The 16,553-nt window shown below is 44.2% G+C and overlaps 1 protein-coding gene across 1 annotated transcript; it reads right to left on the bottom strand.

Annotated features, from left to right (window-relative positions):
• Window positions 1–6,156: 6,156 nt before the first annotated feature.
• On the bottom strand, window positions 6,157–10,066 carry dusp1 (dual specificity phosphatase 1). Its single transcript, XM_056273125.1, has 4 exons — window positions 9,345–10,066; window positions 8,686–8,831; window positions 8,238–8,457; window positions 6,157–7,516 (listed from the first exon to the last, which is right to left on the bottom strand). Exons 1-4 carry the CDS (start codon window positions 9,751–9,753, stop codon window positions 7,161–7,163), a joined length of 1,131 nt encoding a protein of 376 aa, XP_056129100.1. The 5' UTR covers window positions 9,754–10,066; the 3' UTR covers window positions 6,157–7,160.
• Between the last annotated feature and the right edge of the window lie 6,487 nt (window positions 10,067–16,553).

The following is a 16,553-nucleotide window of genomic DNA, read 5'->3' as shown; positions in this document are numbered from 1 at the left end:
CTGTCACTTGGTATTCTGTGCACTGTCCGTTCTGTTGCTCTTCTTGTGGTTTGTTTCTCCCTTCTTTCTTTTTTTTTACCCCCTGATAAGTTTTTTTTTTGTGGAATTTTCCCTCATCGTGTCTAGGGTGTCATATTGTTGTATACTGTACTGATTGTAACGCCCTTCGGGACTACCTTGTGATTTTGGGCTATACAAATGAACTAGATTTGACTTGTGTTGATGTTGTCAAGCTGGTAGGGGGGGGGGCGTGTTGCCTATTAGCCTGGACTGTTTGCATTTGAAAACAAGTGAAGACCAGTCAGGCCATTGATCATATTTAGCTGTAAATGCTGATTGTAAGGTCTTTTATCAGCAGTTACTCATTAACATTGCCAGTTGTAGATCAGTAGTTTGACCTCAATCCCTTACCAACCACCAATAGCAGGAGAGTCCGCTTTTCTGTTTGTCAAGCAGAGCCTGACGCTATTTGTTAAACCTTTATTTGGTCTGTGGGGGGCACTAACCACCCTAACCTAAGGGGAGTCAGATTCTACGGGGAGTCGGAAAATCCTGTAACCCGCTGGTCAGTTTAACGTTCACTTGTCGCCGTTAAGAAAAGCGAGCCGGGCTTTATCAGCTGTTGGGGGGCAGGGAGATAATGCGTTGTGTTGACTTTTCGACTCCCACGCCAGGTCGTTTTACAGCCATTCACGTGTAATCACAGATCAGCCAGACTTGGCTTCACGTTTTTAAAAACTTCATAGGTTCCCGCATCTGATCATATAGGGTGGGAGGACTCGTCGCATTTTTATAAAGTGTTATATTTCAGGTCCTGGCGCTGCGACGGAATAGCGTCACTCAGTCACCAGAGGGCGCTCTCACACAAGGATTGTTTTGGACGCAAGCTCTGTGACGGTCCTATGAACGTAGGTCAATAGGTTACGGGGAGACTCCTTTGTAAAAGACGATTAAAAGATCGTCTATGTTAGCTTAAATGTATACTTATTGGTTCATATAAGATGTTTTATTGCATTGTTTATGCCTTCCCTTCTGTTGATAAATTCTCACATGCAGCTGTCTACCCCACATCTATCTATCTATCGATCGATCGATCGATCGATCCACCAGACACATGGACACATACCTAGGCACATACACACACATTTGTTTTTCTATACTTGTGAGGAACCTCAAGTCTACTTTAATTTCCAAGCCCCCAACCTTAACCATCAGCACTTTATGCCAAGTTTTAACCCTTTACCCTAACCTTAACCCTAAAGTCCTAATCTCGACGAAATGAAGAAGGAACAGCCAGTATTTCCTCACTCTACAAAACTGCAAAAACATCCTCGCGACTGAGCCTTGAAATTATAGATGTGCGAGAACACATATGCGCTCGCAAAACCAAACAAATGTCTGGGATTTTTTATTTATGTTCGCTCATATCTCTTGCATGGGTGTGACACCCCTACCCCGAGCGTGCTCCGTATAGGAGAGGGAATGCCAGACATTCCTAGAATACTCCACACAGGATCTCATTTCTGTCTGTGAACATGACCCGTTACCTTCACACAGTGGAAAAATACAGGCTTTATTCAGCCTCTATTGGCTGGAGAGGACCGACAGATTTTTCACAAGTTTCTCTTCCCCATTTGAAATGCTTTACGTCTGTTTCTCGGTGTAGGTGAATTAAACCCAGCTGATATGTAGACAGGTTTGTTTTGTTTTGTTTTACATGATTTGGAAACATTTTCACGGCTGGTAGTTTAACGGCTGGTAGTTTCACGGCGTAAAGTCGGAGCACAGAGGGAATCGTAACTCCCCTTTCACTCTCCTTCTGCGTTTACAGACTGCAGACCCTTCATGGGACTCAGTGGGACACACTTTTAAACCATCCTGGAAAACAAGGTGAATCTCACCGTACCGTCAGAGTTTGACAGTGCTTTGTGACGGATGCACCATCAGTGTCGCACCTTAAGAGTAGATGTGATTCCACTTCTCCTGTCGTTTGACATTCCAGACAGGGCTGTTAGGGAAGCAAAAGCCCTTCTGGCAAGGAAAAGACATTTCACTGGGGCTATTTGTAATGCGCTGCCATTCCATGGAGCCCTACAGGAGGCTGCGTGGCTATCACTCCACAGATCTGGCCTTACCTCAGCTCCTGTCACGCAGCGGTTGCTTATCTAGTCACGTCGGCAGGGCCTTTGGTCTCGCTCACGCTCTGCCTCTGGTCGGGAAGAAAATGGAAAGGTTGGAAGGAGGCACAGTGTTAAAACAACAATGAGAAAATAGGTAGAGAATGCATAGCAGCCTAGATGACGTAGATGACCTATATTTGAGTGTGTGTGTGGGGGGGGGTTTATGGGTGGGGTGTGGGTGTGTGTTTGCATTTTGGTTTAATGACAGTTACGTTTGGGGTCCCAAGCAAGAGTGCAGACGATACTGCACTGAGTAGGACACAAGTCTATGGTTGGGTTTATTTGAGCATCCCTCCAAAGTGTGTGTGTGTGTGTGTGTGTGTGTGTGTGTGTGTGTGCGTGTGTGTGTGAAGTCAAGTCAATTATATTTGTATAGCCCATTATCACAAATTACAAATTTGCCTCAGTGGGCTTTATAGCGATGTGTTACTTTATAGCAATACAACAACACAACATCCTGACCTTAGACCCTCGCATCGTGTGTGTGTGTGTGTGTGTGTGTGTGTGTGTGTGTGTGTGTGTGTGTGTGTGTGTGTGTGTGTGTGTGTGTGTGTGTGTGTGATTACCTTTCTATATGACTTTTACTTCGCCGGTTGTGAAGACCTGAACAACACCTGTGCAGTTGTATAAGAACATTGTTGCTTGTCAATTTGTCGATTTCCCTGAGTTGTAATCTTCTTAAAAAAGGCCGCTGTCATAGCGGTAAGCCTCTTAAGGTGTCCCTGCAGGTGAGCATTGTACCATGACATCAATATGCATGCTTAAGCCTCTCTATTAGAATGGGGTGTATGTTTCTTCTTCTCTGTTTTTTCTTCTTTTTTTGTCTCTCTGTTTGTGCCTGAAAGAGAAAGTGAGAGAAGAAGCCAGAGAACGGAAGAGAAATAGAGAGGGTGATCGTATGAATGGTCGGGCGGTGAGACATGTCCAGGCAGGGATGAGGTGTGAGACGAGAGCTGTCAAAGGCAAGACCAGGCCATTGGTGGTCCGACAGGTGATCACAACCCCACCAGCAGTAAGGGTTTGAGGTGTCGGCTGGAATTCAATCCAAATTTTAATGAAATGAACGCCACTTTATTTTGTCATTGTATTCTTAAAATGAATTTGTTCTCCGCGTTTAACCCATCCTATCGTATGGGAACAGTGGGCAGCTGCAGGAGCCCGGAGACCAACCCCAGTTCTTCTTTCCATTGCCTTGCTCAGGGGCACAGACAGGAGTATTAACCCTAACATGCATGTCTTTTTGATGGTGGGAGGAAACCGGAGCACCCGGAGGAAACCCACATAGACACGGGGAGAACATACAAACTCCATACAGAAAGGACCGGGGGTTCGAACCCAGGACCTTCTTGCTGTGAGGCATCAGTGCTAACCACTGGGCCACCGCGCTGCCAATGCACTACTTATGTACTGAGACTCCCAGGGTGTCTCACGGCATTGCAGCAACTGTTAGCATACTATCTAAAGAACAGCATTAATTTTCACAAGTTTGATCCTGAGTGAGTGATCACGTGTTTGGCCATCTGTTTGGTGTGTGTAAAGAAGGGGAATCGAGGGTGTTATTTTTGTCTCATACTGTGACAGTGTCTGATGCATTACCCAGCCGTTGCTCCCTGAGGATAACGATAATTAAAATGACTCTGAGGTTGAGTCAGAACTTTGTTACTAAATGGAACAATTAATTATCCCCAAGTAGGAAATGGCAGATGACAACGTAGTGTCGTGGTTGCAAATTTCATCCATGGGAAAGCTGAAGGAAGTGATGAAAAATACAGACACGTTTTTGTTTTGTTTTTTACCTTAGGACCAACAATTTTATAGCCGGCTGCACCAACAACAACCTGGAGTATCAGACTCCAGTGTCAGTTTTAGGACGTATCGTCTCCCCTTGATAGTCTTGACATTGTCTCACACCACACACACACACTCCGGCTCACACACACTTGAAACCACGATGCTTTAAAGGCCCCTATCTGCCAGTTGGCTGAGGGGGTTGGGGTGGGGATTCTCTGCAGAAGACCCTTGCCTGATCATAAAGAACGGCTAACGACTTTCACAAACACACACCGGTACACTCGGGTCGACCTCACTCCTTCCAATAGAAGAGAAGCTCGTCAGGTTGGAGGAGCGCACGTCACCAAATGCCTGTGTCAGACAAATCACAGCTAGTCCCGGGGGGGGGGGGTGATGATGTAATGCATGAAATCTTCATAACGGAGTGTTTGTTTTTGTTTATTTTCAGGGCCCAAAAATTTGTCCAATTTACAGATAAGATACAGAGGTCAATTTTCGAAAACCCTCATCTCAACATATGCACACTCAAAGCACAGGTCACACGGCGGCTCTTAATTTACAATTTGTGAGTAAAAAAATATGAAATTAAAAAAAAAACCCACAACATTTGCTGGTCTCGTGAAAGTTCTTACTTTGCAGTGTTTATGACGGTTAAATTAACTCGATCACACTTATGCTATATGTAGACAGAAGGCGACGTCATCATCACCTTCACCCACAGAGCACATTTTCTCACACACCATGGGTCATAGCTAATGTTGGGCTAATTTGCAACCCAAACATCTTTCTTCCCCTTTCACGGCTGCCTCAGTCTCCACCTCTCGTAGGGGTTCAAGACAGGGGACACAAGGCTGGTACTTGACTGAGCGCTGAATGCTCTTTAGTTGTCACACTTTTCCCAAACGCCTTGCAGCTGCTCCTATTGTGGCTGCGGAGGGAGGGCTCCTTGGCTCATTCTTTGGGCCTCCTGCTGTTGCACTGGCTTCAGATGGATTCGAATAAAGAGAGTGTGGTCCATACAATGGCAGGCGTCATGACATCACGGGTCCAACGTGGACAAAATCCTGATGCATTCTCAGATGCAGGACGGGATTCCTTAGCACAAATTTGAGACAAAACGGAGACCAGGGAGTCAGGGATGTTCACAAAAGAGTCCCCGACAGGCCAGTTGGTCCCTTTCTTCTCATTTTGTTCAGTTGCAAATCACTTGTGTCGTCATTTGTGTCCTTGGATAACTTTGCAAGGACTTGGACATGTGTTATACAAAGGACAGAACCTGTATGTTTAAAGCATTGGTATTAACGTGTGTTTCATCTAATCTAATGGGTAGATGAATAAAGCTGTTAAGACTTAAAGTCACTCTGTAAAGTTAATGATGCTAAATTTCTAATCTCTAGAAATAACTTTGTGCTCTGTCTTTATGCATGCTCAATAATCCAGGTTAAAAAAAACCAAGAAGGTTGAATCAGTTCATCTGGACACAACATTTATTGACGGATACATTATACATACATATATATATATATAAGCCCTGTGATGGCCTGGCAGCCTGCTCAGGGTGTCTCCTCGCTGGCTGCCCAATGACTGCTGGGATAGGCTCCAGCATGCCCATGACCCTGAGAGCAGGATAAACGGTTTGGACAATGGATCATAAACAATACAGTTGCATAACGACCGAAACCAACGATCGGTTTCATATGCAAATATGGGCGTGACCATTAATTAGAGTTACAATGGCCATGTGTACTATTCACAGAGGATTTGGGAATGTTTGCAATCACAGCATTGTAAGATGGTGACAGATGTACTCTTAGCCCCCCCCCCCCCCGGTTCAGGGATGGTCATTCCCGCTTCATCATCTTAGGCTCTGGTTGGTTTCGGTCATTATGCAACTGTACTGTTCATACGGGTGGGGATATCTGAAGGTGTCACTTAGATGAGTGATGAAACGTATCTGGCAATTAACATTGTATCCAGATGAACTGATTCAACTTTCTTTGAACCTTATGCTTTGTGACAATACAGAATTCGTTTCCTGGTGTTACTGTATCTGGCTAATGTGAAGGTGCTTACTGCATACGTCCAACAAGACTGATCTTTGGCTCTTCCTATTATCTTCTGTTTGTAGTGTGCATGATAACTGTTGAGGTATTTGGGTGACGAGAATAAATATTTTCACACAGTGTAAAAAGACAAATTGGATTTATTCGATGGTATCAAAAGAACACTCAACAAACATATGCAAAAATAGATACGATAAAAGAAATATATTACTTTAGTTTAATAAATATGTCAGTCATTGAGAATTAGATGGCCCCTCTATAGTACTTTGGGGTTCTTGTGGGGCACCATCCATCCCAGAGCTGCATTACACAGTACAGAAACATGAGGTATATCATGGTTGGTTTCCCCAATGTGTCGGGATCGTCAGGGTGTTATGTTTAGAACGCAGATTTTCTTTTCTTTTTTTTTCTTTTTGCATCCGAATTGGCAACCCATTTCACTTTCAATATGAAAATGTAAAACGTCTGCCAGAGCGAGATCGAAAAGAGGATACATTCATTGTTCGTCAAATAGAGTGATTTTCATGGCCTGTGTCTAAAAATTGGCAGAAAGTTTGTAAAGTTACTTCCCGACAACCAGCTCAAGAATACACAATGAACAGATGAAAAGACCATTCAAACTTTCCTGAGACAACAGTGAACATAGCAACTGGCTGGTCTTCCCACTTTTCAAGAAAAAAAAAAGATTATCAAAAGCAGTCACACCATCATGACTTCTTCTTTTTAATGTTCTTTGAATACAAACTATTGAAATGCTTCTAACTTTCCTCTAAGGAATAATCCCTTTTTTTCAGTTATCTCTTATGATATCTATGATGGACTGTTTAGAATTGTGGGCGACAATCACATTTGTGCAGAGGGACGTGACAACAATACTGCCAGTTGGTAGCAATCAAAATTCCTCTTGAAATGATGGGGCCAACATATGCTGTCCTACAAATTGGCCAGTAAGTCACAAACTTGGCAACTTGACTGCCAGCAAGCGATAGCACCCTTCTTGTCCAGTGATACCAGTATCACTATATAATAGTAACATTAGGGCCATATGTTCATGTAGTGCTCTGTGGCAAGTCACCAGTGAGTTACAGTAAAACTCAAAGCAATGTCTGCGACACCCACAGCTTCCTCAGCAACTTGGGGAAGTGGTGATGGGACTGTGGAGGAAAGACAGCTGGCCGGCTGAAGAATGTACAGGGATGGAGACGGGGAAGTTGAAGACTGTGCTGCTCTTGCCGATGGCAGGACTGCTTGCCTCTGAGGAGCAGGTAGAGGAGGCAAGGACCTGAGACTCAAACTGAAGAAGCTGACCCATGAAGCTGAAGTTGGGGGAGATGATGCTGCGTCGCTGCTTGACAAACTCGAAGGCCTCGTCCAGCTTCACACGATTGGTGCGCATGAGGTAGGCAAGGCAAATGGTAGCGGAGCGGGAGATGCCCGCTTGGCAGTGTACAAAAACACGGCCTCCTTTATTCCTCACCGAATCTGGAGGGCAGAAAAGGGGGGGAGGGGGGCAAAAGATTAGCACAATTTAAAATTTCCATCAATTGACACAATGTATTAGCAAAGAACAAGCAAGGGCTGGTGTACTAGCCCACTGGCCCCGCAGGCTGACGTAGCTAGCCTTTTTAAACACTTTCAATTCCTATTCAAATTCAGCAGTATTCCTAACGGTCATTCCTCATTAACACACAGGAAAAGCAGTTAATAGGGGCACGGGGTGTGATTCTGTAGGGGCTATTCCCCAAGGAGAAAGTCTGAATGGACAAAAGGAGGGGGGAAGATAGACCCCTGCTGGGGGTATTGAGCTGGGAGGAAGGCCGGCAGTGAGTGTGGAGAAACTGCCTTTTGTTCAGTCAGAACAAAGGGAGGCCCAGCCAGTCTATCCACTATAAAAGTAGATTGGGGCTGCTGCCTCACAATCCAACATGAAAAGGAGGCATATCTTTAACTGGGGCTGAGAGGCGATGATGTAACCACCATTGTGGTGGATCAGGGGCCTGTGCTGAGACAGCTGGTCAGTTTTGGAGGGAACTTTTCAAAATCTAAATCCAAGAGTCACTGAATGCATGAAGTGATGGAAGAGGTGGGGTGGGGGTGTATGCTACTTCACTTGCAGTAAACAGATTTAGTGGAAACAACTGGTTGCAGGTTTTTGTGTCAGGCAGTTGGGAGAGTGTGAAAGGACTTGTGGCAGACTACTCACCGATAAATTCGATTGCCACATTGAACCAGGAGCTGATATCAGCTTTGTGGTTGTCCTCTACGGGGATGCTTTTGTACAGGAAAGAGTCTTCGAAGTGGTTAGGGCAGTTGGCAGAGACGTTTATCAGAGCTGTAATGCCCAGCATGTCCAGCATGTCTTTTCTGGAGGCATGGTAAGCACTGCCAAGGTACAGGAAGGGCAAGATCTCAACTGGACCCCCCTAGATGGAGAATAAAAAAGTTTCAAAATTGATAAGTCAGAAGCAGACCTTGACTAGTTAAAACAGGCACTGAAAAAACTATCCTCAAATATAATCAGTTCTGCAGAAATCATACGAACCCACACTCTTTCCAAAACATTGTAAATCTTGAAAGAATATCTGATTTTATTGTGTGCCTTACGAAGCAGGACCCAGGTAGAATATCTACAATTAACAATTTGTAATTACCTGATCATATAAAGGTGTACTGCATGGACTGCAGCCGGTGTCTGCACTTCCAGGATGGCTGGCACTCAGGGGCAAGCTAAGCCCTTGTGGAGGTGAGGGTTTCGTACACATCTCAGGGTACTCAGAGGAAAAAGTTTCAAAGCCACCTAAATGGATGAACAGATAGGATGATTAGATTACAGGAAATCACACACAGATACCCAAATCTACCGTTTGAGCAGATTTGGGTAGAAGTGTCAGTAGCCCACTGGCCTATTTTGGTCAACTGTTTACTCCTCAGTGAGCCACCAGCTGGTGTGGTGACAGCTGCAATCCATTTTAGTTTGTACTGTTGTTAGGATACAGCTAAACACTGAACAACAAGGCCTGAGTGAACATCTTCTAATACTGTATACACTGATTTAAGACTGGGCAATAAGTCAGTATTGCAGTTTATGATCTTTCGCTGGTATACTCATTCAGATATCGTGACAGAATTTTGTGGTGTATAGCGATAATAATGAGGCCTGAAATATTCATTGCAGCGTTACTCTAAGACTGGTTTTGGGTATAGATGCGATGAACCACATACACGCAGATATCGCGATATCTCATATATCGATAACGTAAAACTAGCCTCGATAATATTCTCCAGCACCACCTCTGTTAAATCTCCTTACCTTTGAGAATAAAGACCCTGGCACCGCAGGGGTCGCGGGATAAGGCCGTCACTGCCAGCATCAGGGTGCCGTCTTTTTTCACCTGGCCGAAGTCCACGCTCCGGTCATCCAGGAAGACCACCGACTGATACTCCCCGGAGAGAAGCCGGTTCCGCGTCTCCTCGTTGGGGATGATGTGCTCGAGTCCCAAGCCCCCTCTGGCCCTCCTGCGCACTATGGTGCTGAAACGCACGTTGGTGGAGCCGGATATATGGGACGAGTTGAAAGAGAAAAAGGAGCGGCAGTCGAGCACAAGGCAGCCCGGCCGGTCGCCCTCCAGCATGTGACGGAGGGACTCGCAGTCGATGCTGGGGATCTCCATTATGACCATAGTAGGACGACGGGATAAGAATGATAGATCCAAATACATAAAGGTTGCTCGACAGATAGCCAGAACTCGCCTTGTACGTAGATAGGGTTAAATAACCAACAGCGTCTCCTTGAAATCTACTCTGAGAATAATATTAAAGAGTTCTTTTGTTCTGGGCTGCTTTGCCTCTTACGGGATTTCTTTTAGCCAGACACACACACGCGCGCGCGCGCACACACACAAACACACACGGTTTTACGCACTAAAATGTTACAGTGAAAATGAAGACGAGGTCGTTTCCTTCCTCTTCTCTATCCGATTGTTGTTCTTGGTAAGGGGTTTATTCAGTCGTCTGTTGTGTTGTTCAGATGGTTCCCTCTAGAACTTTGGCAGGAGGCGGTTTATATACGACCGTGGCTTGTGAATGAGAAACCGCTGACGTCAAGGGTCCGCCCCTCCTGGCATCCTGCCCGTCGGACGTACGTCATCGTGTCATTGAGCCAAGCCCAATGCAAAATGGGGCCAGTTTAACGCGTGTGAGGGCATTTCATTTTGGCCGACCTGCAGGCCAGCTATGTTGTTATGTTTTGTTTTGTTTTGACTTGTTTTGTCTTGTCTTGTTTTGTTTTGCTTTGTTTTGAAGACAAGTCTAGACGCGACAGACTTATCAATATATTTTTGTGGTGAACAGGATACAGTACATATCGATATTGGTAAAAAAAAGTTGAAACATCAAGTTTCAAGTGGAGAAAATACTAATAACATTAATAATAGGCTATTCTTAATAACCTGATCTAGACAGATTGGAATGATCACAAAATGAAAAGCAATGGGCCGGCCTGTATTTTATATATAAAAGGAGCAATTATCATTACTATTATTATTATCATCATCATCATCATCATCATTATTGTTGTTGCTGTTATTATATTGCAACAATAATAACAGAAACTGTAATCAAACGCCAGTAAACATTCCAAGGCAACATTGTATTTTGAACTTAGATTAGACTGATTATTTCCAAAAGTAAACCCCAAAATAGAAGGTCAGATTATATTTCATTGAGAAGATAATCGGCAACATTTAGTTGCCGATTATCTTCGGTTTTGTGTAAAGTAGCCAATGTGGTGTTTTTCAGCATATAAGGCATCTGGCAAATTTTCCATGATGTTATTGTTTAATTAGATTTTTATTTCACCTCTTCAGCTGAGAGTTGACAAATAACAAGATAATAAGTAAATAGCAAGCCATGGAGGCCATAAAAGTTTATTCTTTGTTTTTATTGTCAGAGGTACATAATGTTCAATGCCCCGCGAGCAAAGGCTGGCCATAAAAGTTAATCACTGTATAGAAATCTGAAGTCCAGTAAATTTCCACATGCTGAAAACAAAACAGTGGTGTTACAGGAAGACAGCAGCAGATGGGGATCTCTGGGCCTATTAGTAATACAAATAGTATGAGATTTTCAGTAACAATATGCAAAACGAGCAAGTGTAACAACTATCTCTTTGGGAAACCCTTTTAGTTCTCATTGTGTGTCTCATTGTGGTTGGCTGAGTCAGAATGGGGAGCCCTGCAGCCTCGTAAGGAAGTGGAAGGATTATTTTTTGACAACAGAGGCCTGCTGACGGGAGGACATCAGCATCAAAACCACATAGCAAAGGCAAACCTCAGCTGTGTTGTCGCGGAACCTGTTTATTGAACAAGCTGACAAACAGAAAGTGTTGCTATATTGTCTACCCACCCCCCATTTTCCTTTTAAAATTTGAGCTCTTCAAACAGTACCAGAGACACAACCTTCTTCTTTCAAATTATGAATTATCATAAGAAGAACAGGACGTTGCACTAAATATCTGTCACAAATGTCTCAGTTTTTTGTTATCGAGTCGAAATCACGAAAGGTTGTTGCCGCAGTCAGTTTCTGCAGAGGCTTGACGAAGCCCCGCATACTGCGCCGAAAAGATAAATGTTGACGTTTCCAGGGTGTGACGTCATTCGCACGTTACCGTAACATGAGCACGTAAGGGCCCTCCGTCAGGCGAATACACATCCGTAATGTTTTAGCTTTTGGTTAGCCCTGGTCGGAGAGGAACGAACACTTGGCTAGGAGAAAGCAAAAGAAAAAAGATAGGGGGGGGGGGGCTTCAAGGAACGAAGCTAGAGCAGTCACAGAAACTTGCAAAAACTCTCTTAGCCGGTTTAATCTCACACCCCGGTGAGATGAGTCAACAGTGAGACACATGACACAGAGATGGAATGTTACACATTTGGGTGGTGGGGGGGGGGGCAAGCTAGAAAACAATCTGTACCTAAACATTATGTTCTCACTGTAAATGTGTTTTCCCCCCAAGTGACTGACTAAAAATACTGGACATGATGAAAGACATAAGACACCTACACTTCCGGTCTGAAAGCGGCGGCGGGGGGGGGGGGGGTTATGCAATAACGTCTTTATTTTAATGGTACGATCGTGAGAGTCGTCGTTTTTTTTTTAAATTATAATGACGTCCATTCATGGTGAAACTGTTGTTTAAGCACTTGACTCAATTCTAAACAAAACTATTTTTTAAAAAACACCCTGATTAAACCTGTGTTTTAGCTGCTGATCTTGTAATACTTACTGGTAAATGTCTTCTATACGCTTTATCTGCTTGTTAGCCAAAACAAAACAACATTTTCTGCATTTTTCTGCCATGTCGAGGACACAAAACATTATTTTCCCATGAAAGGCCAACCCAACAGTCATGCAGCCATGTGTAGATTATATGCAGATTAACTATTGTCCTGAATACGCCAGCAGCGGAGAGTATTGAAGAGGACTTTGGTTCGCATGCAACTCTTCTGTTGCTTTAAGTAGATCAGACTTGGAATGATGATTAGCTTTATTGATCAAATACACAGAGGGGATTTCACTTGGTGGTGCGCAATATATGATAAAACAATACACGTTGTAGATAACAGAGGTCATGATAAACTTGACATTGACAATGCAAATACTAAAAAAGGAACCTAGGGGGATCAGCATGGTGGCACTGGCACAGTCGCTTTGCAGTGTCAGGGGTGTGATCAAGGCCCTTCTTTGTGAGTTTTCATGTCCCCTGTCTTTGGTTGTCCTCTGGTCTCTCCAGTTCCCTCAAAGGTAAAACAACATGAGACAGATACAAAATACGAGACTCTCTATTGTCCATAGGTATAAATGGTAGGGGGTTTGTGGCTATGAGGGGACTTTTTAGCGGACTGGTGACTTATGCAGGGTGTCTCCCAACCTCCCATCTAATATATGCTTCGATCAGTTCTAGGCCCCTGTGACCATGAAAAGGAGTGATTTGGTAAAGATAATTGGTAAATGGATAGATACACGGATGGATGCATGGATGGATGATAGAAATTTGAGAAATAGAAAGTCTCCTTTAGGTCTCTCACAGAGCCTTATTTATAGTAAAACAAGCTGTTGAGAAAAAAACAACAACAACAACATGGTATATCTTTGTTACAAATATTCAGGTTTTTTATGTTGTTTTGCTAACAGGATGATTAATGTTTCACCAAATACTGTCAAAGTATTTTAGAAACGACGATTGTAAGCAGTTAAAATGTGGGTGTATATGAAAGTTTGAATTTTTTTGTCAAAGTGAGATTTAAGTTTAGTAAGAACATGTGTTGAGATAAAGAGGCCTTAAAATATGTTTTTGATTCCCATAATTACATACCATATAGTAAAGGATAGCTCTCATCCTGGGAGGGAAGTGAAACAGAATGTGACGCTGAGGCATTTCCTGTGTGATGATCCTGTTGTCACTTGCTGTCATCCCTGCCTGTTTACTGTCATAGCCATCATAGGCGACAACTGACCCAGCACTGGGAAAACACAGGGCTTGTCCTTACTCTCCAACAAAAACCTTATATTAAATGATTCACCTATTCTATTTTGTTTTCCTGGCATATTCCCTGTTTCTCAGGGGTCACCACGGCAGATTTTACACGTTCCATCAGTACCCTATGAGGGCACAGCACCAATGGCAGCCATTGTTAACCCGGGCCTTGACCGATCAGGTATGGTCTTGTCAATCCGCATACTGATTTGGCAAAATTTTACATCAGATGCCCTACCTGACACAACCACTAACCCTATGGATGGGGGTCACAGCTAAAACTCTGGATGCCATCCCAATATTCATGGACTTGCACCCATGCCTGTTGCCTCTTAAATGATCCCCCTGTGCCGGTTTTAATTTACTCAGGCGTGGTGAGACACAAAAAGAATGACATCTTTATCCAAGGAATAAAACCTTATTTACATGGCAGTCAAGCGTATCGCTCCAACATCATAGTGTGACGTACAACTCCATACTACCGCCTCTTCAGTCGGTCAGCCAGAGGGACATTATTAAGTTAAGTTTCCTTTATTAATCCCCTTGGGGAAATTCAATTACTGCAAATTAACCCATCCTAGCTGTGATCTGTGCAGCTAGGAGCAGTGGGCTGCCACCTTCATGCTGTGCTCGGGGACCAACTCCAGTTCTTTCGCCATAGCCTTGGTCAGGGGCACAGACAGGAGTATAAACCCTAACATGCATGTTTCTTTTGATGGTGGGGGAAATCCCAGCATCCGGAGAAAGTCCACCGCAGACACGGGGAGAACATGCAAACGCCACACAGAGGATGACCTGCGATGACCCCAAGGTTGGACAACCCTGGGGTTCAAACCCAGGACCTTCTTGTTGTGAGGTGACAGCGCTAACCACTGGGTTACCGTGCCGCCCGACATGATATACTTATGTTTTTTTGCTTTTTTTTTTTTGCATTTTCCACCATTATTAGATAGTGATAATAGAGAAACAGCAAAGGCAGGGTAAAGAGAGGGGATAACATGTAGCAAAGGGCCCAGGCCAGATTTGAACCCAGGCCGCTGCGGTAAGGACACAGCTTTAGGGGGCGCCTGGGTAGCGTAGCGGTCTATTCCGTTGCCTACCAACACGGGGATCGCCAGTTCAAATCCCCGTTACCTCCGGCTTGGTCGGGCATCCCTAAAGACACAATTGGCTGTGGGTGGGAAGCCGGATGTGGGTATGTGTCCTGGTCAGTGCACTAGTGCCTGCTTTGGCAGGTTGGGGTGCCTGTTTGTGGGGGAGGGGGAACTGGGGGGAATAGCGTGATCTTCACATGCGCTACGTCACCCTGGCGAAACTCCTCACTGTCAGGTGAAAAGAAGTGGCTGGCGATTCCACAAGTATGGGAGGAAACATGTGGTAGGTAGTCTGCAGCCCTCACTGGATTGGCAGAGGGGGTGGAGCAGCAACTGGGACGGCTCGGAAGAGTGGGGTAGAGAAAAGGCAGCGGGGGGGGCACACACCCTTATGTGGTACGCGCTCTGCCAGGTGAGCCACCAGGGCGCCTCCCATGATTTACTTGTGAGTCTATTCTTACAGGTCGGTCCTCAAAATGCTAACATGTGCAAAAGGCTAAAGTGGAATTATCTGTAATTACGGACGACTAAGAATCTTCAGTATGACTATACTTATTATCAATAAGGGAGATACATATGGCACAGGAATGTTGTGAAAACGCTAAGGCCACGATCACTATGTTTGAGCGCTTTTAATTCTGGTGATTTAAAAGCTTCTTGTACTTTCTTCTTGCTTATCAAACTGCAAGTCACACTGGATAAAATTGACAGATAAATGGATAAAATTAGAATACAATTGCAAGATCATTGCCATAGAGAGGCCTGCCCAATCTAAAGGTCAGTTATTTTACCAATTACATTCCAACTGTTGTTGTTGTTGTCTTTTTTAACATCCATAATTTCCTATTTCTCAAAATCGAAATCAGAATGAGATGTATTGGCCAAATATCTTTTCGTCTACAAGGACTTTGTCTCAATTTGGCTCACATGTACCATCCATCCATTAACCAAACCGCTTATCCCGGTCTCGGGGATGCTGGAGCCTATCCCAGCATTCATTGGACGGCAGGCAGGGAGACACCCTGGACAGCCACCAGGCCATCACAGGGCCATCAAAGGAGTTAATCGATAAGGAACAAAGGCGCCATATGAACTTGTGCTCACATGACCCAACACCAGATATCAATCAATCAATTTTATTTGTATAGCCCAATATCACAAATTTGCCTCAAAACCCTTCAACAGGGAGAAAAAATAGGAAGAAACCTCAGGGAGAGCAACAGAGGAGGGATCTCTCTCCCAAGACGGACAACGTGCAATGAATGCTGTGTTTACACAATTTACACAATACAACATTGAAAGAGGATAACACAATTATAATGGACTTATAAAATTTATGACGAATATGATGTGCAGGATGCCAAGTAGAGCCCAGACGCCATCGGAACAGTCCAGGAACCAAGCCACGAGACCAGCATCATCGTGTAAAAAAAACAAAACATGGATTTATAAAAAGAAAATGTGATGAGGGGAATGGCAGGCAGCGTCCAAGCGGTGACCATCACCACGGAGACCTGGGAGGAGAACCGACTGCACGTGCACACAAGGGACACTCACATGACACCATTCACAGAGAAAGAGAAAGGAGAAGACATCATTCAGAGAGAAAAACAAACAAACATGTGAGCTGTTGTATACATAATACACAGTATACAACAGCAACGGCTAAAAGGTTGAGGCTATGGGAGGTCAAACGGTAATAATGAAGGTTAGTATGAATACGGAAACACTGTAAATAAACAAACATGATTATGCACATGTTCCAGAGTATTGGACAGAAGATTAAACATTGTAGTAAATCACACACACACGCACGCGCACGCGCACGCTAAGGGTAACTAGGTGGAGTGCTGTGTTCACATTAAAAAGCTGTAGTGCAGACGAAGAAAATGAC

Source organism: Lampris incognitus, chromosome 1, assembly GCF_029633865.1.
Source record: "Lampris incognitus isolate fLamInc1 chromosome 1, fLamInc1.hap2, whole genome shotgun sequence".
In the NCBI taxonomy this organism is placed as follows: domain Eukaryota; kingdom Metazoa; phylum Chordata; class Actinopteri; order Lampriformes; family Lampridae; genus Lampris; species Lampris incognitus.
Note: the sequence above shows the minus strand (reverse complement) of the source record. Positions and strands in the feature narration are given on the sequence as shown.

What these genes read in the sequence shown, in the direction of transcription:
- dusp1 (XM_056273125.1), bottom strand. Translation starts at nt 9,753, where the DNA reads ATGTATTTGGATCTATCATTCTTATCCCGTCGTCCTACTATGGTCATA. An exon ending in CAGGGTCTTTATTCTCAAAG is followed by an intron (nt 8,832 to 9,344) that starts GTAAGGAGATTT and finishes TCATCCATTTAG; the next exon opens with GTGGCTTTGAAACTTTTTCC. An exon ending in GTACACCTTTATATGATCAG is followed by an intron (nt 8,458 to 8,685) that starts GTAATTACAAAT and finishes TTCTCCATCTAG; the next exon opens with GGGGGTCCAGTTGAGATCTT.